The sequence below is a fragment of the Hippoglossus stenolepis genome, chromosome 9 (genome assembly GCF_022539355.2).
Source record: "Hippoglossus stenolepis isolate QCI-W04-F060 chromosome 9, HSTE1.2, whole genome shotgun sequence".
Taxonomy (NCBI): Eukaryota; Metazoa; Chordata; class Actinopteri; order Pleuronectiformes; family Pleuronectidae; genus Hippoglossus; species Hippoglossus stenolepis.
The window spans coordinates 25315379-25342746 of NC_061491.1; the positions used below are offsets into that span (position 1 = coordinate 25315379).

General features: G+C 43.0%; 2 protein-coding genes across 2 annotated transcripts in view; both read left to right on the forward strand.

Annotated features, from left to right (window-relative positions):
- srrm4 (serine/arginine repetitive matrix 4) overlaps positions 1 to 16185 on the forward strand; it is a 51368-nt gene extending 35183 nt beyond the window's left edge. Inside the window, exons 2-12 of the mRNA XM_047341287.1 lie at positions 5569 to 5652; positions 5801 to 5881; positions 5969 to 5995; positions 6126 to 6176; positions 7004 to 7087; positions 7730 to 7874; positions 11040 to 11362; positions 11601 to 11813; positions 12200 to 12289; positions 12384 to 12539; positions 13267 to 16185. Coding sequence (XP_047197243.1) covers positions 5569 to 5652; positions 5801 to 5881; positions 5969 to 5995; positions 6126 to 6176; positions 7004 to 7087; positions 7730 to 7874; positions 11040 to 11362; positions 11601 to 11813; positions 12200 to 12289; positions 12384 to 12539; positions 13267 to 13543 — 1531 coding nt within the window. The 3' untranslated portion in view covers positions 13544 to 16185. The remainder of the gene's footprint in view (positions 1 to 5568; positions 5653 to 5800; positions 5882 to 5968; positions 5996 to 6125; positions 6177 to 7003; positions 7088 to 7729; positions 7875 to 11039; positions 11363 to 11600; positions 11814 to 12199; positions 12290 to 12383; positions 12540 to 13266) is intronic.
- A 636-nt stretch (positions 16186 to 16821) lies between these two features.
- Positions 16822 to 27188, forward strand: hspb8 (heat shock protein b8). Its single transcript, XM_035165583.2, has 3 exons — positions 16822 to 17510; positions 21240 to 21303; positions 25131 to 27188. The coding sequence occupies exons 1-3, from the start codon at positions 17060 to 17062 to the stop codon at positions 25303 to 25305; spliced, it is 690 nt and encodes a 229-aa protein (XP_035021474.1). The 5' UTR covers positions 16822 to 17059; the 3' UTR covers positions 25306 to 27188.
- The last annotated feature ends 180 nt before the right edge of the window (positions 27189 to 27368 follow it).

The window sequence follows — 27368 nt, forward strand, 5'->3', positions numbered from 1 at the left end:
CGAGCAGTGAGAACGCCCCGGCTTCTGATTATCACTTTTCATAATGATGTTTCTGGATCTTTTATTATTTCTGGATTTTGCTCCATGCAAGAAAAGACATCAGATGAAAAAAGAATAAGAAAAGCATGGTGAGAAAGATTTATAGTGTTTGTTTGCTTTTGAAACTGAGCGTTTTCTGTGAGTTGAAGAGGATTTGTGTGTTCAGCTTCTCCAAATGGCAGCGAGATACACGAGGTCTTAATGAAACGGAGGAACTGAGGATTCAGAAGCGTCAGTAAAGTAAACACAGCACGCTCATGTTTTCCAGCTTTGATCCCAAAGGAAGGAAGCGGACGATGTGACTGTGACGCAGTTCCGATGCTGGACACTATTCAACCCTGTCGGACAAACGCCCTTTCTTGCAAAATTAAAATCCTTTGTCCAGTTCTTTATTGGCTCATGTCCCGTCCTTCCACCAAGTTTCAAGGGAATCTGTCCAGTAGTTTTTGTTCAGTCCCGCTGACGAACAAACAAATCAATGGGAACAGAAGCAGAAGCTCCTCGGGTGGAGGTGAACAGCAACAAAAGAAGAGATGCACGACAACACAATGTGTTTCTATGTATTTGTTTCCATTCAGTGAAAGCGGCGAAGGAGAAAGATTCATTTTTTTCAAATCAAAATCTTTGTCTCAATTACAAAACACTGCAAGTCGCTGCCGGAGAGAAATCTTGTGTTTAGAAAAGAGGTTTGTTCTGTGGATTGTTATCTTGCTAATTGGCCGGCAGCAGCAACCGATGTTAATTATAACATGAAGCCACACGGCGCTGACACCGGCTTGCCTCAAGAAAAAGTACGTTAGCTGCAGCGAGCGACTTTTGGGGAAGTACGTGTTACATATTTAATTACAAGAGAACCCCGCCTGCACCCGACAAGAGACATCGAAAATCCATCTGATCACGAGCGCACGAAACACAACAACAGCGACAACAAACAGGAACCAGAGTCCGACACCGAGCAAGAGAGAGGTTGTTTTTTTATATGCCGACATATTCATGATGTAGTTACACGGTATTCATGCATGATTGCGCCAAAAAAAAGGAGAAAAAGCCGACGTGCTCTTGAGGAAAAACAGGCTGCGTTCAGCATCAAGCATATTCTCATCAGATGTCCCCAAATCCTTTTTTTTCATACGCCATTGTTCCGCACAATCACCGTTCCCAGTGTTGCCGGCAATTGACTGCTCCCTCATTCTCCCTTTCATTCTCTCCACCTCATCAAAAGAAACAGTTTCTGCTGGCAAGAAAAAAAAGGAAAAAATGCAAATGTCGGGGCCTCGCGCTCGTTTTTTCCCTACAAGGCCAGAATGGTGGAGGTGTTAATGAGTGACAAAGCATTCTCATTACCAGGAGAGGGTACTCGGGCTCGGTCTGTCTAATCAGCTCTAATGCATTCCAGCTCCTAATGCTCCCAAACTGCCGACTGCGCCGAGCGGGGCCATTCATTACCACGAGACAGTCCTTCTGCATCCAGAGAAACGGGCTCGCGGTCTCTGGAGCTCTGTGGTCGCATTTGTCAGGGAGTGCAGTTTGTCACTGTCTGGATCGGTTGTGATCACACTCACCTGTGCACATGACCCGCTGCTGGTGTTAGGTGGAGGAGCGTTTCCTACAGATTGACGAAAAAAAAACTCCCCCAGTGAGCGTGAAGGTGCTGAAGAAAGGTGTCGTAGCTCTGCTGTTGGGAGGGAATTTGATGTTTCCTGCCCCAGAGCTCAGCTAAGACTCATGTTCTGAAAACTAGTTAATCTTAAATGTCAATTTCTGTTCTCGCTTTTAATAAATTCCACTTTTAGTTTTACACGAGACGACCATAGGACACGGGAAGACATTTCAACAGAGGCATAACTTTTTGACTTTGCGAGTTGAGAGACCTCCTCCTTGGGACTATGTGGGCAGTAATGGTCACATCTTTTGAAATGGACGTATCACTTTTCGTACTTAAAGGCAGCATCAATTAGTGTTAACGAGGCTGCTGATATCCTCCTGTATTGATGAGTATTAAACCTCTTTATCTCATATTCTGTGGATTAATCCCACGTCTGTTATTTCCATCAGCTCCGTTTGTTCATTCACTGTCAGCAGCTTATATACTTCTCTGTCTGTATGTGAGTACATGAGCTTGTCAGTGTAATAACTCAGTGTCTAATGTCTCCACGCCTCCGCCTTATTAACTACCCCGCCGTTAATGATGTGCGCACTCCGTCACTCCCACATAATATTCACTTCAATTCCGGTTTAACCTACACAGCCTTTCAAGTTGTCCCATTATTAAAGCCAAGGTGAGGCTGCTCAAGTGAATTACAATCAAAGGCATCTTCTCTCCGTCTCCTCTTCTCTCTGTGTCGCTCGACGCGCTCTCGCTTGCTGCTTCCTGCCTTTTCTCCTGATGAATTTCCGTCGCTCCGTACTTGAAAGGTCCGTTCATCGGGCCTGTGGCCTGTGGCGCCTCAAAGGCCTTTCTTCTCCTTTTCCCTGCATAAGTTATTTTCAAAGAGCAAATGAAGTGGACCTCTGGACGGCAATCAAGCTGTCAACAGGCTGACAACTTCCTTTTCTCCGTGATGATGAGTTCACGCTGTCAAGAGGGGGAATGGGTGGAAGGCAGGAATATCTCAGTGCAGTGTTCTTTGAGTGTCACCATGTTCAGTTTGAAATAAAGTCATGGAGGCTTGTGGGTCTGTGCGTTTGTACAGTTTCCTCCCTGTCTGTCATCCACATCTTCTCCCCTGTTGTTTCCATTGGTTCACCCCCACCTCTGCTACCACCCCTGTTTCCTCTTTATTTCTTTATTATTAAAAAAACTCCTGAAAATGGGATCTTGACATTTTCCTTAGTTTCTCTTTCACATATGAAGAACGCAGCAGGAGATTGTCCAAAAGCTTTCCAATTCGTTGTCTTTCCAATTTGACATATTTGCTGGTGTCGACATGAGTGGATCCTCTTTTTCATCCTGACATATTTGTATTATCCCATTTTATTTTCATAACATCATCAACATGCCCACTTGCTCATTGTGAATTTTTCGAACATACACAACAAAATTTCAAGAAAAACGTTGTGTCTGTGAAATACGAATGCATTTCAATGTCCCATCTACTAACATGCAGGAGGCTGGGTTCATGACCTATCCTGCAGCCAGCCTCCAGGGGGCGATCAAGATAATTTGTTATGAGTTGTCACATCGTCCATTTATATATCCAGTCTATGGGATTGTGTTAGCTTGAGCAAGGTGTACCTAATAAACCGGCTACAGGGGTATATTGCCTCCATCAGTCTATTAAGCATTCATGAAGAGAACTACTGATTCTACAAAGTCAGCTGTGTAACGTCCTCTTTGGCTCAGGAGGAGCTTTGTCAAGTCCAATAAAACTCCTGAAGTGACATTACTTGATTAATCTTGGCCTGATCTTGTAGATGCCAAGTTTTTTTTGTTTTTTTTAACACAGCTCCTGCGTCAGAAAGGCTGAAGCTTGAATGACGCAGGTGTTTCCCAGGGTCAGCAGGTTCTGAGAAAAGATGCTCGTTGGTGAATTTCATCATCATCATCATCAGTGATTGAGTTTATTTGCATAATAAATAGTCTACAGGGACGTTGTGGTTCATTCACAAACATTTAAAAAAAAAAGTGTGGTAAGCTCCCTGATGAATTAAACTGCTGGAGTGTTTGTTTAAGATTAAAAACTCCCGCCCTCAGCACTTTCCTTAACAAAATATAAGCTACATCCTTACTTCATCATTTTCAAACTACTACGATGTCTTTCCACAGGAGGGCTTTGGCTCCGTATCAGTTTTAATCACGTTTTCAAATGAACATGTAGAAGTATGATGAACATGTAGAAGTATGATGAACATGTAGAAGTATGATGAACATGTAGAAGTATGATGAACATGCAGAAGTATGGACGTAGCCCTGGTGCTCACAGACACCGCTGCAGTGAAGTTAGCTCCACCCGGCTGTGGATGCAATGTAACACACCCCTCCCGCCCCGGAGGAAATCCACTTTGACTTCAGCGCAGCTCCCTGGCATGCGATCTGCTCTGTGTGCTTTGTACCAGTCTGGATGGGATTTCTATCATTCTGCTGTGAGGGGATCATCTCATGTGGGACGTTCGGGCTCGCAGATAATCTCCCTTACGATTGTTGTTGTGAGAGGGAATCAGGAGGCATTTGTGTGCCGTCGTGCAAAAGCCCCCGATGAGTCATGTGGATTATTTTACTCCACCCATTCTGTTGGGGTTTGTTTGTGAAGAATTTAGGAGGAAATATACGTGAGGAAAACTCCACCAGACGAGGCTGTGTGGAGTTTTATAGAGTGAGTGTCATACTTGGCATGAAATGCACGAAGCAACGGGTTTTTTTAATGAATAAGTAAACGCAGGTGAAGAAAGTGATGCTGTGTCTGTTCTCACTCTGCAGGGTCATGAGTTACTGCAGCTGTTAATGGAACCTGTGGGTGTTTTCATTCAGTCTTTACTGTTAACATGAGTATTTTATTAGTCTTCTGTTCAATCTTCTCATTTGAATGGGTTGTGCTCACAGCGTAAATTGACAAAAGTTGACAGCCGGTTTCACTGGGACTTTTCAGAAGATAGTAGTTCAGGCTTTTTCTCAGTTGTACTTTTTTCTAATACTTTCAGCTCCTTCGTGGAAACTCATACTTTCGCCCGACGAGCACAGAAAAAAGGGGATTGATTTTTAAAAGCCACAGTTCGATTTCGTGTTCGGTGACATTTCGTTTTTTATTGTTTAGGTTTTGTTAATGTTTATTTCTTGTTATCTCACATCTGTGCATGACAGCCAGGCCAGAGAAAGAGTTTATGATTAAGTTTAGGTTTATTTGGCTGTAAAATAGAGCCTAACTGATTTTGGATATAAATATAATGGAGTGAAAAATGTCTTACACCAAGATATATATCGTCCGATAAATATACTTTTGGCAATGATTTCTAGGATATTATAAAACCCTTTTGACAAAGAAATGTAACTGAGGGTTAATATTTTACTGTTTAACCATAAACTTCATGAGAAAAACACAAATATAACCAAATATATATAGAACTTAAATGAAGAAAATAAACATATTGTTGTTATTTAAAATGTAAAATTATATAAAAATGTTATCATTGTTGTAAAATTAATTAATAAGTAATAATGACAAACTACACTTTGTTGTGGACAAACTTGAATTATTTATTACATGAAATAAAAGTTTTAATACCAGCAAACGTAAAAGTTGACACCAGTTAGTCTGTGAGTGTCTAACATCGGCCGATTTAAATCCAATAAATCGGCCGGGCTCTGGCTCTCATCAATATTTATGTAACAAAGATTCAGTTCATTCTGTTCATTGCTTCGCCGTCTCGACAAAGGTTTTTCTGATGAACTGTTTATAAATCAAATTCCAAAACTCCATATATTCGAACTCACTCACTCGGCCGAATCCTTTCAGCTGAGGTTTCACATCATCTCGTGTCCCATCACTTGAATTAATCCAGAAGTGTCCCGTGTGCTCTGTCCCCCGCTCGCAGCCCCTCCTTCGACGAGGAGCTCTCCCCTCGGCCCAAGGCCAAGAAGAAGAAGAGAAAGTCCGAGCGCAAGAGGAAGAGGAAAAGGTCAGTGCCCAAAATAAGACGACTCCGCAGCGAGGTGTATTGTTGGATGTCTTTTGTTATGCGTCCTGACATAAATAAACTGAGAGGTGTGGAGGAGGAACTCTCGGTGCTCTCTAGAGTTCATCTTTTATTCTATCTCCCGCTCCAGGTCTCCTTCTTACAGCCTGTCGCCGCTGAGGAAGAAGAAAAAGAAGAAGAAGAAGAGCTCCAAGAAAAGCAAGCGGCACAGGTACCTCTTGCTCACTGTGACAAATTTCACAAAAATGGCAAAACATTTATATTTAGGTGACCCAAATCATGTTCTTTCACTTTTCAGATACACCTCGAAGAAATCCAAACACAGGTACGTGTCATTATCGGAGGTTTTTTGTGCACATATTGTTGCCGCGGCTCCTTCAGCTTCTCCCTCCATGCTTCTCCTCCATGGTTTTAATGCTCCTCGCTCACGACTCTGTTCTCTTTCATCTCACCAGCTCTTCAAGTTTAAAACATAAGAGGAGGGATAAACGCAAGCACAAGAAAAGGTCAGTGTGTGGCTGCTGATTCCCCCCCGATCGTCACGTCTCCAAAACCTACACAACTTCCACTTCCTCCCCCCCCGTTGATCAGAACACCCCTTTCTGAGGAGGCTCCTCCGACTCTGTTGTTGTTGTTGTTGTTGTTGGGCGCATTCAGAAACATGCAGCTTTTATTTATGTGCTTTTTTGATCTAAGTGTGAAAAAAACCCTGGCACAGAGCAAAACAGATTGAAAACTTTAAGCCACAAGAATAGGGAGAAAAGGGGGTGAGAGGGTAAAAGAATCCAATTTCCTGCTGTGGTCTTGCAGCATTTTTATAATTCGACTTTGGATGAGTCTCTGCTGCAATTTCAACGTTCTCCTCTTTCTTCTTTGATTCCCTCGGCTGCTTCTCTTTCTTTCTTCCGCTCCTCAACATCTCTGACGAGCTTTCCTGTTCTTTTTAGACCTTTACTCCATATTTCAGGACCTCGTCACGTATAAGAAGCTGATTGAGAAAATACAGTTTCAGGGCATGGAAAAATAAGATGTAACACACTTTCTAAAATGATCAGATTATTTCACCTTTACAATAAATGAGTTTGAAAGATTTGAACAAACCGGAGCTATTTTTTGTTTGTGTTTCCATTAGTTCCAAATTAAATCGATTTACAACAAATCGAAGCAGCTAGTTCTCATATTTAAGAAGCTTTTTCTGCTAAATACCAGGATTGATTAACCGATTATAACAATTATTGACGTATATTTTCTGTCAGTCGACTCCTCTCAGTCCTCGTAGCTCTTTAATCCACTTGTGCCTTTCCCCCTCTGCTCTCCTCATCACCTCCCTCAGCTCCCGGACTCACTCGCGGCGGAGTCGACGTTATCGGAGGTCAGAGTCGTACAGTTCTTCCTGCCACTCATCCGCAGAGTACAGGTAAGAGACCCCCCCGTCCCTCCCCCTCCTCATGCCACGACTGCCTGGGTTTATCTTATCAGTCCTGCCGAGGCGTCTGCGGTGTTCCTGGTCACGCCACAGCGATGACTGATAAGGCAGAGGTGACTTCCTGATCTCAGGCACGACCAGCGCTTATCAGCGCTTCACAGGAAATGGCCCCAAAATCCCTCTCCAGATTGATGCACTCAATTATAGAGATATAGTGAGAAAAATTTGAGACGTGTGATAATGTGAAAGACGTTTTTCTATTATACTGAACCGGGTGAAGATCTCCAGTATTTAGCAGAATAAGCAGAGATGCTTCCAGTTCACTCAGGAGAGCAGAGACTCAGTTCTTGAACTTTGACACATGGGAGCAGATGGAATTTACTTCAGTGATAATCTGTAAATAACCATTTTAAAATCTGCCTGGAGTTTTCTATTCATCAGAGGAAATCACAATTAAAATCAATAAATTGTGAGTTAGCGACAACAGCACTTACAGAGGTTGTTAGCAGGATTTCAAAACACGTCCATAGAATAAAATAGTGTCGATGTAGATCCAGATGCTTCCTTGACATTCAATTTGAGTTGAAGTGCTACAACTCGGCATGAAAACCTAAATGCAGCGTTTTCCCACAGACACCATCTGCAGAAGTCTGTGGTGCATCAGGCTTTAGGAGACCTGGCAGCTGTCAGACAGGACACGGACACGAAGTGGAGACCAGCAACCAAATCAGTGTGTAAAATGGCTCCAAAATATCGCTCCATCCTCTCAACCAGCACAGTAAGTAACTTTCAGGACTCTGACGATGCCGCTGTTTGATTTCTGTCACGGGCCAAGTCAAATAACTTGGGTGTCGGTCACAAATAAAAATCCCCACAGAGACGTAGTCGGGTCTGGAAAGTCGATCTTTTAAATAAAGTGAAATCTAGCCTTAAATATTAACGTTCAATGTGTGAAAAAAAATCCTCTAAGAGACGATTATATGCAAAATTAAAGACACAGCACATGTCCCGACTCTGACCTCGTTTAATGAATTCTTTATTTTGTTGTAATTCTAAAACTAACAGTATCCAGTGCTTTGCATAGTGATAGCGACACCGTGGAGAAATGACACGTTCTCTCAACCACAGCAAAGTGAACTTTACCTCACCTCCGGAAAATAAAGCGTCAAATCCAAATGGAAATTAACAACAGTGATTATTTCAGTTTCAAGATCTGCTTTCTACCTCCACGTGCTTTTTCCCTTTTTAAATTATTACTGCGAAGTTATTGATATTCTGTTAAGTGCCAGTGTTTGGAAAAGGAAACCGGATGTGTTTGATTCCTACAGGATGTAACATTGGATATTACACTGGTGATGAACTGTCCTGCTGCACAGGAAGTGATGTTTTTTGTTTTTAATTAAGACAAATTAATTTTTTGTCAGCAGATAGCAAACACTTGTTTGTTGTTGGACATGTAAAGTTCGTCAGAGTGCTAATGTGTTGTTAATGTTAACAGTTAGGGACAGTTACAGGTTGATTAGTTTGCTTTTAATGGTTTAAAATGTTTCAATAACAACAATATTCACTTTCAATTATGTTTTATTTTCCCCTTTGGACAAATACAACTTTAAAACCCTTTAATATTTCTCACATGTTTGGTTCTTTTTATTTATTTTACTGGCCTCATTTATAATTTGGTCTGATATGAGACTTTCACAGACATAAAAGTATCACTGTTCATGTTTGCAGGTATAAAAACCTTTATTAAACATAATAAACAATGCAGAAAAGATGCACATTTATGTTTACATCTCCTAATTCAAGTTCTTTTTATTGTGATCTACATCTTTTCATTTTATTCATAGTGATTTGTAACAGAATTTATGTTTAAAATGATTTAATTACATTTCTTTGTCTCATGGGCTTGATAACAACACTTTGTGCTCAAGCTCTCAGTTTAAAGAGGTAAATAAAACTCCTGCTGTGCACAAGGATCATAATTTTATCTTATTCTGTTTTATGACGTCTAAATACTCACATATTGATATTTTCTCCAGGAACCTATTTTGACATCAGGCAAAGAAATAAATCTATATATTTCCTTTTCAATTTGGCTGCTCTCCGTCCCCTCAGGTCACTGCATCTGTTGATTGTTGTGTTTCCAGCCGACAGAGACAAAGAACATCTTAAAGTGTGATTGGCAGCGTCCAGACGACAGACTGTGAATTTTTAACATTGTGCCGTTTATTGCAAGTTGATTTTAGTTTTATTTCTGAAGCGATGTTCTCCCAAAGAGCCTCGTAAACATGGCTACGGCCTTAAACTCAGTGTCTCAAGCCTATTGGAGCATAAAAAGTATTTAATTTCTCTCCAGCAATCATTAAATTATGCTAATTGCACAGACAGATGTTTTTAATTACACACCACAGGGTTTTAATTGAAATTCAATAAATTAATCCATATTTTGAATCACGCTTGGCATTCAACACCCCAAAGACTTTCAGGAGGACTAAACAGTCGCGTAGTGGAGGGTCAGCTTTTACTGTATCGTTCGCTGGTGTGAATATGCATTTATTTAAAGCACGTAATTACAAAGAGTAATGCAGGATGAACTTTTTCCTGTGATCCTAACATTTCTTTCCCCCCCCCCCAACAAAAAGCAAACCATAAAGGGACAGGTAGGTATGACGGAACAGAAAGAACCTACAAAACATGATTTTTAAATATCTGAACTTTTCTGTTAATGTACGTGGTGAATTTATTTTGTGGTTTCGACAAAAGGGAAAGAAAGCACAAAGAATCGTTTTAAGGTGACATTGAAGAATTGTCTGTGTTTATAATATATATCTTTTCCGTGAGTGAAATCTTTTAACTCCCGAGCACAAACAGCCTGTGGGTAGAAGCGACTGCTAAAAGACGACGGCAGCAGCACAAAGATTTGTTTAATTTCCCTCAGGGTGTCTCTGTTGTGTCGACTGAAGTCCAGATAACGGGAAGTCTCGGAGAGGACGGACATGGATTAACCTCCGAATGTCTCGTAATCAACGTAGTAAAGAGAGATCATAATTCTGTAAGATCAGTCGGATATGATCCTCTTGAGGTTTTAGCGCCACCTGTGGACGTTTGCGGTACAAAAAGAAAAAAACTGTCTCCCTCCCCAAATAACAATGCACCTTTTTAAGGAAAGAAAAAGGAACATGCCGATAAGCGTCTGGGTTTGAAGAGAGGGTTATTGTCTTTTTCTTGCAATTTACAACTCTAATGATGCACTTATGTTGCCCGCTCTTCCCTTTTTCTTACACCTTACCTACTTAAGGAGGAAATCTTGATTGGTAAGTGGATGCTATCCGCAGATTCAGGGATTTACTTGTAGGTCGGTGCAGGCTAATTATTAACTTTTCACAGGAGAAAGATCACCTGTCCTGTTCTGAGGGCTTTCTTAGTTAGACTGATGGGATCTCTCTTTGTCTGCAAATCCTTTTTCATTTCTACATAAAAAAAACATTTTTGTGATGTTTGTTCGATGTTCTTTAAAATGAGGCTTTTCAACGGGGCTATTGTTTACTTTCCTTCTTACTTTTCCTCTTCACTCGACTTAGAGCCGATCAGTAGATTTACCCACACATAGTTTTTTTCTTTCTTCTCTGATCTTTCTGTTGTTCCTTTTCGTATAATTATTTTTAGTGTAGATTTAACTTTTTCCTGGATTTGTTTCTTGTTGAGCTTTTCTCTGACTTTAGCTGAGCTTCCTTTTGAGGTTAATCGCATGCTTCAAATTTGCATGATGTCTTTATCTTTCAAAGTTTTCTGTCCAGCGAGATTAAAACGAAAGAAATCTCTGTGTTTTCCAGGGAATATGTGCCTTTGTACTAGAGTATTCACAGTGCATCAAAACAGGTAGCAGGTTGCTGTTGTCACCGCGCGCTCAGTTTTAAGCTGCAGCCTCTTTGTCTGTTTGCAGATTTTGTCGTCAAAACCTGGAAGCGAGCTCTTACAGGGAAAAGGGTCTCGGCAAATATCGAGCCAGGTGGACGCTCCGCACGATTACGACTCTGGGAATGACACGTCCTCGCCGCCGTCGAGCAAAACCGACGTCTCGCGGTCGAGCGTCACCGACAACAAGAGGAGCCACTGTCGGCGTCTGACCTCCCCGGAGAAGCTGAGGTTCACAGACAGAGACAATGCCTCCGATTCAGGAAACTCTGTGACCAGCTACACGTCGCTATGCAAACCTTACAGGGAGGACAGCTTGTCCGCAACCGTTTTCAGTGGAAATGGCAAGAGGTAATGTTCTGTTCACAATAAATAATCCATGTGAATGAACGCTTCCGAGGAAAATTGCAGGTTGTTTATCTTGTGTTTCCACGCTCCGGTTCCTCTTTTGAAATATTCATCCTGTGAGCGAGAAAATAAAGGAGAGCGTTTCTTAAAACCAACCCAAGATTGGGTCGGGGCATTATCACTCAAGGCAGTGAGGCGTCTTAATGTGTTGTTCTGTTTTGTTGGGGTTCTGTTTGTGTAGGGAGCAGATAACCTTGGGGTGTCAGGTGGAGGTTGCGACACCTCAGAAGACGTCCAGCTGTTCGCGGAAGATGAGCCTGTCATCTCGAAAGCGGCGGAAAGCTCGCACGTCCAGCAGCAGGAGCAGGAGCAGGAGCAGGAGCAGGAGCAGGTCCTCGGGGAGTTCCAGATACTCCGGACGCTACTCGCGAAGTCCGTCACTTTCATCTTGCAGGTGGGTTAGCTACTTCCTGTAGGTTGAGCATAATAACTCTCAAAACCTCTGGGTTGTGCAGAATGGAACGTGGCCATCTTGTGCTGGAGACTAAGATTTTAATTTACAGAAACCATCTTTTAGTTTGGTCCATGTCCACTAACATGGAGGAGGTGGGGTTAATGACTTATACTGCATCCATCCACCAGGGGGCGATTGAGACACATTTGGCTTCACTTTCATGTCCTCCATCTTTATTTTTAGTTTAAGATCTGCCCATCCTCTATTGCATCTCCAGCCTCGTCTGTAGTCGACGTGGGAGTGTGCATCAATTTGTGGAGTCAAACCTGCTGCCGCTGCCTTGCTCATTTCCAGGCAGATAATTGTCACGTGTGTCTTGTTTCCAGCTCGTACTCGCGGTCTCCAAGTTACTCAGCTGACCTGAGGCGACGAGGCAGCGTGGCCAGCCTGAGCTCCAGAGGAAGCTACTCCAGAAGGTGAACTCCACCTCACGACCCAGCCGCTTACAGAAGAACACATATATTCGTCCTCCGGTGATTAACTTCTCACACCGTGTTGTCTGATTCCCAGACTGCGAGACAGAAAGAGAGCGCCTAGCCACAGAGCGACAGATGTGAAGACAGCACGTAAGGTGAGTGGGAAGAGACGAAGACGCAAATCCTACTCTCCTATGAAGAAAAGACGGAGAGACTCGCCAAGCCATCTGGAAGCACGTCGAATCACAAGGTACAGCTTTCCCAGCCCCGTTATTTATAGCTACAATATATATTTTAATGCCTAAAGGCAGAAAAGATGCATCGCTGGTCGCACCCACCACCCCCACATTTGGACAGGTCCCCAGCCGGAAATCTCTCCCTCCTATTCACGAGTGGTGTGTTGTGAAACGCCGTTTAGCCCGAGGATGAGATAACCATCAGCTTTAGAGCTGGAGAAAAAACACAGGGAATCTGAAATGGTAAAAAAAAATGACAAGAACAAATGAGTTCTTCTGCACGGTTTCATACGGGAAAGATTACAACAGATTTCATGTGGATATTTAGGGAATATTGGACTTGAACTCACCAGGTGTCCACGACGTTAATGCTCATGTTTCTCTGCTGGAGGTGTAAACAGACACTTGGTTTTTTTTACTGTTACGTTTTGTGAGCGAATGACCTTGAACATCTTTTTGCTTTTTAAACCTTCATGTCGGGGGAATTTGTTGAAGATTGTTTTTGTTCACTAGCAACAAGCTGTAAACATGTTTATTTTTAGAAAGGTCCGGCAGGGCACTGCAGCAAATTACACAAACTCATAGATGTATAGATTTTCATGAAGAATTATTCCCTGAGAAAACGGTGAATTTAGCGTTAACACAAGTTGATGGATGCATCTTTAGGATCTTTAATTCTGTGACACTGCAGTCGGTCAGCTTCACAGCACCTACTTACTCCTCCTGGCCTTTTCTCCGCAGTGCCAGGAAACGACCCATCCCGTACTTCCGACCCAGTCCCTCCTCCAGCAGCCGCTCCACCAGCGTGTCGTCCTGGAGCAGCCTCTTCACCCGCAGCCGCAGCCGCAGCCCGATCCACAGCGTCAGCCGGAGCAGGAGCCGGAGCCGCAGTCGGAGCTGGAGCTACTCCTCCTACAGGAGCTACAGTCGCAGTTCCTCCTTTAACTCGATCTTCGGGACCCGCAGTCGCAGCCGGAGTTGCGGTTCGTTGAAAAAGCGCCACAGGACCAGGCGTTAGGGAATCCCAGAGAACGCGAAGGCACTGAAGCGCTCGTCGGGGGTTTTCCACTTGAGGGCGAGGACAGCGGATGTTGGAGCGATCAGCTGTGAGCGTCTCCGTGCTCTGCCCTGATGCTCGAGTGGAAGTGTCCCAGCAGGAGTCCGACCACAGCGATCACGGAGGAAGTCCTGCTCACGCTGCCCACAGAGGCCGCTGGAGAGTGAATGTGTTCTCGTTTGTTTTGTTCTCGTACTGCGTCGCCTCACATTAGCACAACGGCCTGCGACTGTTCATCTCTTACATATTTACCTGTAGAATCTGCACATAAACCAACTCCATGTTCTCCTTTTAATGTCTGTGCACGTCCCGTTAGATTATTCTTTTAAATGAATACTTTATATTTATTTTTAAATGGCACATAAATGGCCCTGAATCCCATAAATACTGAACAAATGAGACTTTTGACAGGACGGGAGACTTTTACTGTCCCAGATTTTACACCACGAAGTGTTGAGGGAACATTTGAGCCATTTGATTCAAACTGGTGACAAACGGCTTCAGAGGAATCGTTATCAGGAATAAGGAAAAAGGTTTATTGCTCTGATGTCTGCACTTCACACGGTGGAGAACAGACGAGTTTCCTCTGAAGAATGAAACGCGAGGTGGCCTGGCGGCGAGCGCGATGCCCGTCAGCTCACATGTGAAATGAATTTATCCTCCGATCAAATTTGAAGAGTCAGAAATAAAACAGGTAGCGATTAAAACATTGTGCAGACGAGGAGGGAGGCTTTTTATGTGGTGAATTTATTTTTGGGGAAAAACATCAAAACCTTGGAATTTTGTGTATTTGCAGCAACAACATGTTGAAAATGAGCCTGAACTTTTGAAATATTGAGCCTCGATTTACTTGAATAATTTTCTTTCGGCTACGACGCTGGAAACAAACACACATAAACCGTGTTTTTGAGTTATATCACAAATGAAAAGTCAAGTTTAATATTTCAATATTTATTACTTATTTATTATTTATTGGTTTGTTGTCTCTCTCAGTAGTTGTCAATCTTTCTATGCAACACTGGCAGTTTATAGTTTTTATGACACTGCTGTAATTTATTTTTTGGGGGTTCGTTTGTAAATCATTCTCTTCGGCACCGAGCGTGCACGTAAAACTTCCCAGTGAGCAGATGTTCCAATGAAATAAAGTTTGACATTTTCGGAAATATTTTTATCTGCTTTCTTGCCGAGATTCAGACGAGAAGATTAAAACCGTACCCGTTAGCTTAGCTTAGCATTTAGTTTGGAAACGGCGAGCTCAGTAACAGAATTTGTCAGCTGTGGGATAAACCTGTAAAACCACAATTTGATGTTTCATCAGTTTTTGGTGTTGATGAAGCTCATGAGATGTCAGGGTTCTTAATTTTAATGATCACATAACACATGATCGAAAGTGAAAATCCCATTCAGGGCGTCTCCAAATCCACCTTTTGCTAATGGCCAAAAGTTTGGTCAGTGTGTCACACGCGTGGTTCAAAAGGGTTGTTCTTAATTAATCCTTCCATCTTTTTAATTAATCCGTTGGTGTGTCTTGGGCGTTAAACATGCAACCAACCAATCAATCTTCCTTCTCTCTTTAAGATTTGGCAAGTAGCAAAGAGAGAAAGCTTGTCTGCAGAGGAAACCAGGACAGGTCTGAAACTATCAAAGACACTTTGATCGGCTGCTCGGTGGATTTGTTGCCTTCGTATTTATCCCAATCTCCTCATCTGATTCTCCACGAAAGCAAATAAACTAGAATATTTCCCCTAAATGTCAAACTTGTTCTTTAAAGTTAATTTTCGGGGGCTGCTTTGACTCCAGGGTTTGTATCTGCAAAAAGTTAGAAAACTGCCTTCTTGTATAATAAAGAGAGTTAATATTTCTCAATCGTTTCAAATCCATCATCACGGCCGTGCGTGCGTTGTGCTCCAGGCCCGACTGACTGCTCTCTATGCACTTCAATCCTCTCGGCTTATTTCCCTGAATGTCAACTAAATTGGATGAATGAGGGAGATTCGACGCTGGAAGAGGAACTCGGCACAAAGGTTCTCCACAGACTCTAAACTCCTGACGACGAGGAGCCGGCGGATGATTTGTCGTGTTCATAACTCTCCCACCTCACAATGTAAAGTTTACATCACCTGTTGTGCATAATGATTTTTGAATATTACCATGATGTAAATATGCATCTGCACTGTAAAAATTATACAAAAAGCTGTGATGATTTGATTTTGCAGAATGTGATTCAGGGCGTCGTTGGCTGTTTAAGTGTTTGACGCGTTGACCGGCGGAGTTGGGCATCGATCAGCGGACTGTAGATGTGTTGGTGTATAAGATCCCTCTGATCACGTCGTCTGTTGTTTTAAAACGTACAATAACAGCAGTCATACAGCAATAGTGATCCAGTGTTTCAGTGTTAAATGATGCCTCCTCTCCCCCTTATTTCCCTGCGAGGAAAAGCAGAAAGCAAATGTTTTTCATGCTGTCACATGTTTCCTGGTGTCAGTGTGAACTTCACGTCGTAACAATGTGTCGCCCGGAAATTGAATTGTCCCCCATGATGCTCCTCCACGTGCGTGTTCAGAATAAGATCAATAAACTCATGTTCTGGATAAAATGAAAAACCTCCTCCTTGTGTTATGTTCTGGAAAACCAGGGGCGGATCAAGGGGTGGACCCAGGGGGGGGTACTAGCCCCATGCAGCTGAAATCTGATTGGCTCCTGAAATGCCCACGTCCAGTCAGTGGTCTTCTTTTTGGTCTATGGTGCAGAGAAAAGAAAACTTTGTGTTTACTTGTTTACCTCAGCAAACAGAGGCCACACCCACAAACCTGACTTGTTGGCTGTTTTGTTTTATGACATCAGCGTTTGACACGAAGCTCTGACACGTTATTTTCTATTAGAGACAAAGTGAGTCACTGAGCTCCAACTGTGCGCGAGGGTCATGTGCACGGTGACTTTATTTGGTCTGAGGGAGGCTGGTCTTTTGCTTCTACACCGCAAAACTGAAATCCACAAGTCCTTTCATCCTAATTCAACTCTTTTTATTCATGTTTTTATGAAAATAAACACATAAAAAATTGTTATTAAATCGAATAACTGGATGTTTTATCCTGTTTTTGATTCTGTAAAGGTTTTAAAAAGTTTATTTTGACTTTGAGGTGGAGGGTTTTTGCGGTGCGAGCTCCAGACCCTCCCAGCTCTTTCCCCACACTGCACCGACTCACCCTGTGGGAAACTGGGCCCAGTATAAAACCTTCCGCCAGGAGAAAATAGAACCAGTTCACATGAGAGTCTGAGAAACGTCGTGTCCACTGTGGAGTGTGTTGTTGGATCAGCAGGAGACTGGTGCGTAATGGTGATGCGCCTCATCCAAACGAGATAAACAAGGCGCAGGGAGTTTGTGATACCACAGAAAAAGGGAACAGTTTTAGTTGAAGGTTTGTTTTGTTAAAATAAAGAAAGAGAAGAACTTTTCTTCCTCCTGGTGTTGAACTCATGGCAGAGGGAGACTTCTACACGATGGGAAGCCGACAGAGGTTTCCCCGGGATCCGTTTGGAGAGTCCCCGTTCCGGGAGCAGTCTCCGTTCCGGGAGCAGCTCGCCTCCCGGTTCATGGAGGATGACTTCGGGATCCCTCCGTTCCCCGAGGACCTGGCGATGGACTGGCCGGGCTGGGCTCGACCGGGCCGGCTCAGCACCCGCCTGGGCTCGTCGCCCTTCAGCTCCACGTTACGCTCCGGTTTCCCCGTGCGTCATTCCAGCGGAGGCCCCGCGCTCTACACGAGCCGGTACGGAGAGGCCTCCCCGCGGAGCTCCCCCACCGGCACGGCCGCAGCGGGAGCCGGCAGCCCCGGGGGGGAGCCGTGGAAAGTGTGCGTGAACGTGCACAGCTTCAAACCAGAGGAATTAAACGTGAAAACGCGGGATGGGTTCGTAGAAGTGTCAGGTGAGTTCATCTCGTGACTTTGTTCTTCAGGAAGCGTCGGTGATTAAAGTCTGGAGCTCGGAGTCAAACTGAGAAATACTTTATTTATAGAACTGTGTGAAAAACACCTGCTGCTCAAAGTCCCTTTTTAAAACTGTTGTTACACTGAAACTCTGAGGTCACAGCCTCAGACTGAAGTGTTTACATTATATATTATTAGTTTGTAGAAAGAGAGTCTATAAGTAAATGCACATGGTTTGTTTTTATTAGATTTATTCAATATATTTAACCATGACCTTCTAGGCCTGGATGGATGGAACCGTATCAGTATCATTGTTTATGATATGAAAACTTTAATTCAACATTATAAACGATGCAGAAAAGATTAGCATTTATGTTTATTTTGACGTGAAACACATTTGTTTATTTTCTTAATTTCAGTTCTCAAAGTACATTTAAACTATAAGACATTGAGGTCAAAGTCAAGGTTTATATTATATCATTTGTCTTCATAGAAAATAGAGATGGTCTGTTTGTTGGATGTTGTTCTGCTATAGTTCTTTAGACTCCGTATCTTTAATCTAGATATATATAGATAGATAGCCTATGTTGTTTTCTCTATATATAAATAGGCCTCTTTTTATTTATAGCTATTTATTATAAAGTTTATGGTTAAACTGTTAAATATCAACCCTCAATTACATTTCTTTGTCATAAGAATTTGACAGCGACATCTTAGGAATCACTGCCAGTTTTTTACAACATATATTTATATCTGTTGATTAATTACAATCAGAAATGTTTCCCTAAAACTCTTCACTAACTTCCACCTATCCCTTCAGTACCTTCTGTATTTTTATGTAATGTTTAATCAAATAGTCACATGAGGAGTAAATGTCTTAAACAGGTAAGATAAAGCATCATGTCAGACAAAAGAACTTCATTAATCCAAGTACACAAGTAAAAGTACTTTTAAAATCACAATAGATATTAAAACAGTCCTAAGAAAGTCGCCTCTCTTTCACTTTGCCCGCCGACGTGAATCTGTACGATGAAACTCTGTGGTGTCACGTGGTCTCGGTCCTAACGCGTCTCGATGTGGACGAGCTGGACAGATTTCGGGGACCGCGGCCGGTTGGCAGGCAGATCCTCAAGCTTAGACACCTGTTTCAAATTCCGGGAGAATCATTCCCTCAGACGTCCATGGGCTCGATTTAGATTTAAGGCCAGGCCCGTGACAACAGGCTCTGTTTACAATAAGAGGAGTCGCCCGCCGGTCATTAAACACCGAGCAGAATGTTCTGGAAATAGGACGCGACCCGAAGTGCAGCGAGCACCCTTCATTGCCGGTGTCACATCCGAACTCGGCCTCTTATCCTGGGAGTAGGTTGTAGAAACTGCCTCCTCACAGCTCCACATTCCTCAGTGCTCTGAAAGCTGAGGCGCAGGGATCCCCGGGGCTGTGGAGGGCACAGAGGACGCAGGGTTTTTTATAAACACATTGTTGGTATGCCAGTTGTGTGGTTCAGTCAGCGCCATGTTGAGCCGGCCGGCCGCGGCGACTCGACCCTTGTTTCTAAAAGTGTGACAGGGAGCGTGATACCAGCTCGATGGAGCCGTGCAGCACACGAACCCACAGAGAAACATTCAGCCGTGTTGTTGACCACTTACTGGGAGATGGTTCAATCTACTGTGACCATCGCTGTGTGACTGGATCAACCCTGACAATAACAACTAGTGAAACACAACAACAACACTTTGAGTTTTAAACATCTGAAGACGACGTGTTCAAGCAGAAATTGTTGTTTCTCTTTTTTAAGGCCCGAATCATTTCAGATGACGCTCAGCTTTAGTCGTGCATCAACAAGAACATTCTCGCGCCTTTTCTACTGCGGATGTTTTTTTTTAACGTAAATGTTCCCCTACGTTTTTTAAATATCTGTTTACGCAGCTTTCGATTTACAAAACATCTCCGTCCAGACGAGAACACAAAAACTCCTGCAAATACTCAAACAAGCATCGCGGGCCAATACTAGTGTTGGGTATCGTTTGAGTTTTTATGCTCGGACATTTGCTGCACGTCCCGGTGTCGCAATCCTTTCAACCGTGCAGCTTTACACGTTGTGTTGTTGCGTTGACTCGAGCTTCAGGTAGCTACTAGCTAACTGTAGGGTGGTGTTACGTGCTGCCAGAGCCATGTGGAGAGTGTGTTGCCACCAGAGTTCACCGTAATGTTAGCTAGGCTCGTGTGTTGACGTTAATGTTGCCTGGGTCAGGGTCATCAACGTGAGGTTCCTTTCCTCTGACAGTTGAAGCTGTGACTCTCAGTCAGTTCTTCTCACAGGAGATCGAACCCACTCAGCAAAGTTACACAGAGACAGAACGAGTTTATTTCTATTTCTGAAGTATACATTCTCCATATTCACAGTCACTCAAACCTCAAACTCACTTTAATCAAGCTGCTGTTTAAAGGTGATAAAGCTTCATATCGTTGCTTTAACTGAACCAAATGTTTTGAATCAGATAAGTAACGGCCGCTGTTAAAAGGTTGACTCTGATTGGAGGAAGCGGAGGACACGCCTCTCCCCTCGTCACGGTAACAAATACCAGAGAAGCTTCACGAGCCATCTGCTCATCTGAAAACTTCAGGTCCGTCCTTGATACTTGAACGGACAGAACAGCTCATCCATCACGATGAGGCCCTGTCTGCCCCCTGCTCCTTCCAGAACACACAGTATTACACAGAGCATCTGGAATTTGGCGTCTGTGTCGTAAGAGACCTGAAAAGAAGGAGCGGCCTCGTCCTCCTGATCTCTAACCGAACCTCCTTTATTCACCAAACATCCGAGGGAGCAGATCATGATCAGGTTTTCATTTTGATCTCATGAGTTCACCGGTGGTCTTAGCTCTGTTCTCCCTGGAGCTCTGGTGGAGTCCAGCACTGTCCGGCAGGCAGAGACGTCACTGGGGGGGGTGTATAAGGTAGCGCATAGTCGAACACAGGGTCTGAGGGGTGGGGCAGGCCACGCTGCCGGCAGTGGCGTTGACATTTAGCAGCACCGGAGCAGCTGCGAGCGAGTCCGAGAGATGGAACGACCATAAACAGAGACGGGGGGAGGCAGGGGAGGGGAGGGTGTTTCCAGGGAGAACTGCCTCGGATCAGATTGTTCCTGCAGGAGAAACACTGACGGGAATAAAGTTTAATCATTTCAACGTGTTGATGGCAACACACACCCTTCAAGGCTCGATGCAAAAACACTGCTGTGGTTGAGCAACAGGGACGAGTTTGTTTTTCATCTCAGTTACATCTTTCTTCATTGTCGTCATTAATAGATTCAACGTAGACGATCAACTCAGTCGATATCGATAATAGTCACTGATTTTTGCTCCTGAGTGAAGGTTTTGGTTCTGAACTCTTCTTCATGAGCAGAGACAAACAGTAAATAAACAGATTTTATAAACTTCAGCTCAATGAATGATGTGTTATTCCTCCTTTCTAATAATGCATGAGCTCTAACATGGTATATAAACACAGTTGATAACTTTAACTGTGTGTTTCACCCATTGAAGTCAATTTTAAAGTTGGTAAACATTGTTTTTTCCTGGTGTATTTTATTACTAATTCGAGGAGTCACAGTTGTAGATATACAGTAAATCATCAATATTTATATATGATTAAAGTATTTGTACAATGTTGAACGTAAAGTTCGTCACTCACTTCTTAACTGTGTGGTTTTTATTTCCAAACAGGGAAACATGAAGAGAAGCAGGAAGAAGGAGGAATAGTGACAAAGAATTTCACAAAGAAGATACAGTGAGTATCCTCTGAAGTTGTCTGAGTTATCACCTGTATACGACCACATTCCAGATCTAATAATAAGGGTTATAAATAAAACTTAAAGTTAAAGGAGACATTTGATGGTTTTACAGTGTTTTTCTCCTCCAGTGTGTTCGGGCTTTATAACTTTGCAGAAGTTTTACAGCCTCAAAAAACCTTTATAACACACCAGAGGAAAGAGACTGAAAAACCACCATATGTCTCCTTTAAAATTTGAAATTAACTTAAATTGGAAGAAGAACATTTGACTTCACTTGGTTCAAAACAAAGACCAGAATCAAATGAACTCACTTAATAGAACTAATTTATCTCTTAAGATTGTTGAAGTCAATAGTGCGTCTACATCTCTCACTTTAAAGAGATTTGATCAGCAGCTTCAGACTCGTCTCACTCGTCCAATCAAAACCTGTCGGCTACAAACCGTAACCACTGGAGGAACTTTCACTTTCTAACACCAGAATCCTGGAGGAGATGAGTTCAGTTCTCGTCTCGTTAAGTCACCCGAGCCCCACGGGCCACAGAAGTTTCCACAGCCTTCCCCGACTCTCCCTCCGCCCGCTCTAATTGGGCAGTGGGAGGACTTCAAACAGCCGCTTAATCGCTGGTGTGAGTCGCCGTCTCGCTGGTGCGTCACTCATTTCCTATTGGCTAATTAGTCAGCACTGCGCTGGTCATATCACAATCCTTTTAATTGGGAAGGCTCCGGATGAGGCCGGTGCTCCTGAGCAAAGCAAAACCTAAAACCACAGACGGAGTAAAGAGGAAGGGGTGGTGGTGGTGGAGGGAGGGGTCATGTATAAATAACTGCCCTCAATACACAAATCCACCGACTATGAGCGAGACAGATAAAGAGTGTAGGAGCAGGCTTTGTTTTCCACGGGTGATGTGGCCGAGCTTTGCTTTTCTATTCTGTTTTTGCAGATATCAGCAATAAACTTTCTCTGTTTGTCACTTTATAAAGAATCATCAGCAACAAAGGCAGAAAAATGTAAAAACAACTTATAGATTTATTAGGTTTAGTTTTTCATTTATAATAATCTCAATAATGCATAACGCAGCCACACATTTAATAAGTTTAATTCTAAGGTGTATATATATATATATATATAAACACAAATACCTTGAGTACATTATGAATAAATGTTCCCACCACAGCAACAACAGGTTCAACAGCAGCAGAGGATTCAGGGTAAAGTTTGAAATATGTCATTTATTAACCAAATATGTTGTTGATAAATCAGTTTTGTGGTCAAAGTGTAACTTCACTGACCCAAGGTCACGTCGCTCGTCTGCAGGTCTGTGGTTTGTGGTGTCATGTGTGACGGGAGCAGAAACAGACACTGGACAGACTCACAGACACACACACACACACACACACACACACACACACACACACACACACACACACACCCTGTCCGGCCCCACTGTCCTGTCTGTCTGAGCCTCACCGTCTCTGCAGGGAGAAGCATATTGCACAGTGTTTTGGCCGCCGTGCAAAATCGATGCCTGAGATAAAATGTGCGCTGGCGAGAGGTAAATAAACTCCCCGAGCCGAACAGATAAGGTTTCTGCTGGAGGCCCAGGTAATGGGGCGGCTGAGGGATTTGACTTTGTCACAAGGAGCAACTTTGCTTCGCAGCAATTGGCTCCTTGAAGGAAGGTGGAGGGGGGAGGGTGTGTGTCTGTTAAAAACATTCTAGATGAATACTGACTTACACTAACTTCCAGTAATAGCTCAAGATTTATTCTAGATTGAAGAGTGCATTATTATTAGCTGTACTAGCTCATGGCACATAGACTGTAAATAAAGATGACGACATGACAGCTCCCAAAAGTTAAAGCAAGTCATCGTCATTGCCCCCTGGTGGCTGGCTGGAGTTTAGGTCAAAAACCCCACCTCCTCCATGTTAGCAGAGGGGACATCTACTGACCCTACCTCACCCTGTGGCTTCGAAATGACAATATCTAAATTGTATTCACTATAAACCTACAGTTGTATTTCTATTATTGCCACAGCTTTTATTTTTGTAATAGTCCCCCAAATCTATGCCAACCACAGCATATCTAGCTATTTTAGGATTGGGGGGGATCACTGTTTGATTTTTCTGTCCCAAGTCATTCCTCAGTTTTCCCCTCTCTTCTGTTTGACCTTGGGTCTGAAGGTCGTTGTTTACGGGGACATTTAAAACTCACTGAGACGCTGTACGTGATATCTGACCACACACACGAGGACCTGACCTTCCTGTGGGTGTCCTGGTGAGGATTTCAGTCTGTCCCATTTGATTTGTGCTTCTCAGTGGAGTGGGAAACCAGTGGAGAGTCGGCTCTAATTAAATGTGGGGTAGACCCACAGTCTCCTGCTCTGAGCAGCCTGGTGTTTATATTAACTCCCAAAGACACTTGGCTGCTCACACAGAAAACCCACTATACCCATATTTGGTCACGTTGTCTGACAAGGAACTGTGTGTGTGTGTGTGTGTGTGTGTGTGTGGACTCTCATTGCAATTTTTCATGTGTATTATATTTTAAAAACAAGCTTGATATGAACTTGGAAATAAAAATAACAATCTCTAATTTTAGGTCATAGAATATCCTGGGTTCCTACATGTATATTTTTCATAGACTGTAAATAAAGATGGACGACACATTCTGCCACTAAAATATCCCATATACGAACGCCGCCATCTTGGGTATTTTGAGCCAGAGTCTGCACAGTAGAGATCGGGGGGGGGGTCACCCATTACATGATGCACTGAGATTGACCAGTCAGAAGTCAGTCTGAGTTTTTAATGCTTCAAATAACTAATTAAAACCAAACTTACCAGAAAATTTAACACTTGAACAAACATCAGTGTCATAAGAACTACCTAAAATGACATTTCTTTTAGTTTGGTTCATATCTCATCCACTAACATGGATGAGGCCGGGTTCATGACCAATATTGCAGCCAGCCATTGGATTTGCCTTCACTCTCCGGGAGCTGTCATGTCGTCCATCTTTCCTTCTCGTCTCTGATACAGTTAAATGAAATTAAATCCTCACAAACTGTATTTTCCTGCAGGTTTCAGGAGACAATTATCTCACTGGAAAAAACTGGAAAAAAGCATTTCCAGCAGGAGAAATGTCAAAAAGTTTAAAGTTTCCCTGACACCAAATGAGGTGTTGCCTCTGTGACAGATGAGAGCAGCAGATTAGGTTCATACCAAGTTTTCAAAGTTCTGCAGACAGACACTCGCATTAATTGGAATCTTCATTTTTTTTTGTGAACCTCACACCTCCATCGATGTGTGTTTTTCTTTCCCTCGTCTTTGTCGCAGAGCTGCAGGATTTTTAATGAAAACTCCTGATGGCTTCAGCTCAGTCCTGCGCGTGTGAGATGTTTTATTTATTTTTTTGTGAGTTAAGAACGAGCGCTCGGCGAGAGGGACAGGGTGAACGGTTTTAATAACAAGTCTAAATCCCGAGCCAAGTCATTTCTTTTCTGTCTTGCAGACGTACAGCGCAGGAATAATCCGGCTGGAGGCTGTTTATGGCTATTGACAAAGTGTCAATAAAGACAAATCCCAGCATTTAACAGTGTTTGCACTGCAGCTCTTATAGAGAAATATCACACAGGCTTTTTTCATGACCTCCAAGGAGGAATTTAACTGTTTCCTCGAGGCTGTTTCCTTCTCATCATTGCTCTTATCTGGTTCCTCCCACATTCTGAATACACACAGCAGATTAAAGTCGTTCCACCATGAAAACTTCTGGCGTCTCTTAACTCATAAACTCCTCATCTCCCTCCTCCTCTGTTTGACCAGGATCCCGATAGACGTGGACCCTGTGGCGGTCTTCGCCTCTCTGTCCCCCGAGGGCGTCCTCATCATCGAAGCCCGACAGACGCCGCCGTATCACCTCTTCTGTGGCGAGGGCCCCCAGGGCGGCGAAACGCCGGAGGAGGAGGTTCCCCAGCCCCAAGAGGCCACCGTGGTCTGAGCCCCAACGTTTTGACTGAGACGACAGATCAACCTACACAATCGGTTTCAAGTTTGATATGAAATTTGTGGCCTTCAGCTTCATGTTGTTACAAACCTGGATGTAAAATGTGCAAAATGTACTTTACGTGGATAAAGTAAAGTCTGATTGTTCGTGTTAAAGCTGCAAGAGTTCAGTGTAGAAAACATTTTATCAAAGAAGAGCCTCATCTTCTAGCTAATGGAGATGCATCAGACTTTTTTTCCCCAAGTGAAACTTTAGAGCTGCAGCTAAAACAATTATTTTCATTGTTGATTAATCTGCTGATTGTTTTCTCAGTTAATAGTTTTGTGCCTAAAATCAAAATAGAAAAGTATCTTAAAGGTTCAAACCTTTTAATTCCTTTGGACAAGCAGATTAAAACCCAAAGACATTTATTTTACTTTGATACACAATAAAAACAAAGATTCATCAGATAGAAATTCATGACATTTCTTTTAATCTGCTTAAAGCAGCACTATGCAACTTTTTCCACCTGAATACGGCAGCTTCAGAATTAGTTTAATTGTTCATTGACTTCCTCGTTCTGTCTCTGTGTAACTCTGGTGAGTGGGTTCGATCTCCTGTGAGAAGAACTGACAGAGTCACAGCTTCAACTGTCAGTCGAGCAAGTTGGAGAGTGAAGCTGAACTATTAAAAACCAGAGTTTATCTCCAATAATCAGCAGGAAACCTTTTAAAATATGAAGAATTCGAAACAGAGTTTGATGAATTTATTACAGCCGCACCAGGAAGCAGAGGATCATGGGTAATATCCATCGTTCAGTTTAGTGGGACGAAACAGTCAACACATTGATAGACTCAGTGTTTTCTCTACATGAAAACCACTTAATTGATCGGACACAGAGCCCAACAGAGTTAATCCCCATGTGTGGCTGTAGAGGGCGCTGCTGCTCAGTAAAAGATACATAGTGTTGCTTTAAGTTTGAAACTCTTATTGGACGATCGATGCTTCGTTCACGTCCGAACCTTCTTGCTGGAAGGTTTCCGCCATTCGTCACGAAACGATGACGAACGACAGAATGTGTTTGTTTTAGGTTTTAGAACAAATGTCCAAAGTTGTAATTTTTTCTTATGAGAGCAGTCTCTTTTCCAAAGAATCTGTCTCGGGGGCAAGAAAAGCCTCCACATTCATTGTACGTCGACTGGTTTGTGATCATCTGAGCCACTGGAAATTTACTTACGTGGAGTCCAGCAGGATTTAACCACGTGTGCCTGCAGGGGGCGCTGTTGCTCAGTAAACGTTACACTGTGTTGCTTTAAAACAGCTGCCAATTGATTTTTCTGATTAATTTAAATTCTGTTTCCCTAAACAGGACTCGATTACTTTAGCTCCTTTTTGTTCTGTTTTATTCCAACGACTTCCTTTTTCTCACGACACGATCACAGACCAGCTGGGTTGGTGAACATGATTCTCAGCATTTACGTCACGTTTCATGTTTTTTCTGGAGACTGAAGATCCAAATATCAAATGTGCCTTTTTATTTACTCAGATCACGGTTTGACCCTTTAGTCACTTCCACTGATGAGGAGTTCTGTGGCTTGAGTCGAGGGTGAATTGTGTGCATTAATACTGTATTCTACCAAAGTGTATTGTAAATATACTTTAACATGTACCGATTCATTATAGATATTAAACAACTGTGGCAGGTTTTTTTGCAATATGTTTGGATTTTTCCTTTTTTCTTTTCTATGTGAGAATTCAGAAAGATGGTTGCATGGTTGTTGGAGCGGACATGTTTTGCCAAAGAGACGTTTTATTCTTCCTGCCTTCTTTTATCTGTTGATGTCTTTGTATTGGCTGATGCAATAAAAATGACCAGCCAGCGTCTCCATGTGTCTCAACATCTGTTTGGTTTTGTCTTTTTTTTTCAAATTGAGAACCGTTGCCACTCGCAGGCCCGGTTCCAGGGATCCGGGGCGGCTGCGCTCGTATTGTTGGATAACAGAAGGATTTGAGCGGCGGATTAGCGGCGGGTTTGATGCTGTGTTCTGCAGAATGGGCCGAAACAAAATTGGGGCAGT

Excerpts from the sequence above, each read along its gene's own strand:
- hspb8 (XM_035165583.2), top strand. The coding sequence starts at position 17,060 with ATGGCAGAGGGAGACTTCTACACGATGGGAAGCCGACAGAGGTTTCCC. Across the intron at positions 17,511-21,239 it reads TGGGTTCGTAGAAGTGTCAG|GGAAACATGAAGAGAAGCAG; the intron begins GTGAGTTCATCT and ends ATTTCCAAACAG. Across the intron at positions 21,304-25,130 it reads AATTTCACAAAGAAGATACA|GATCCCGATAGACGTGGACC; the intron begins GTGAGTATCCTC and ends CTGTTTGACCAG.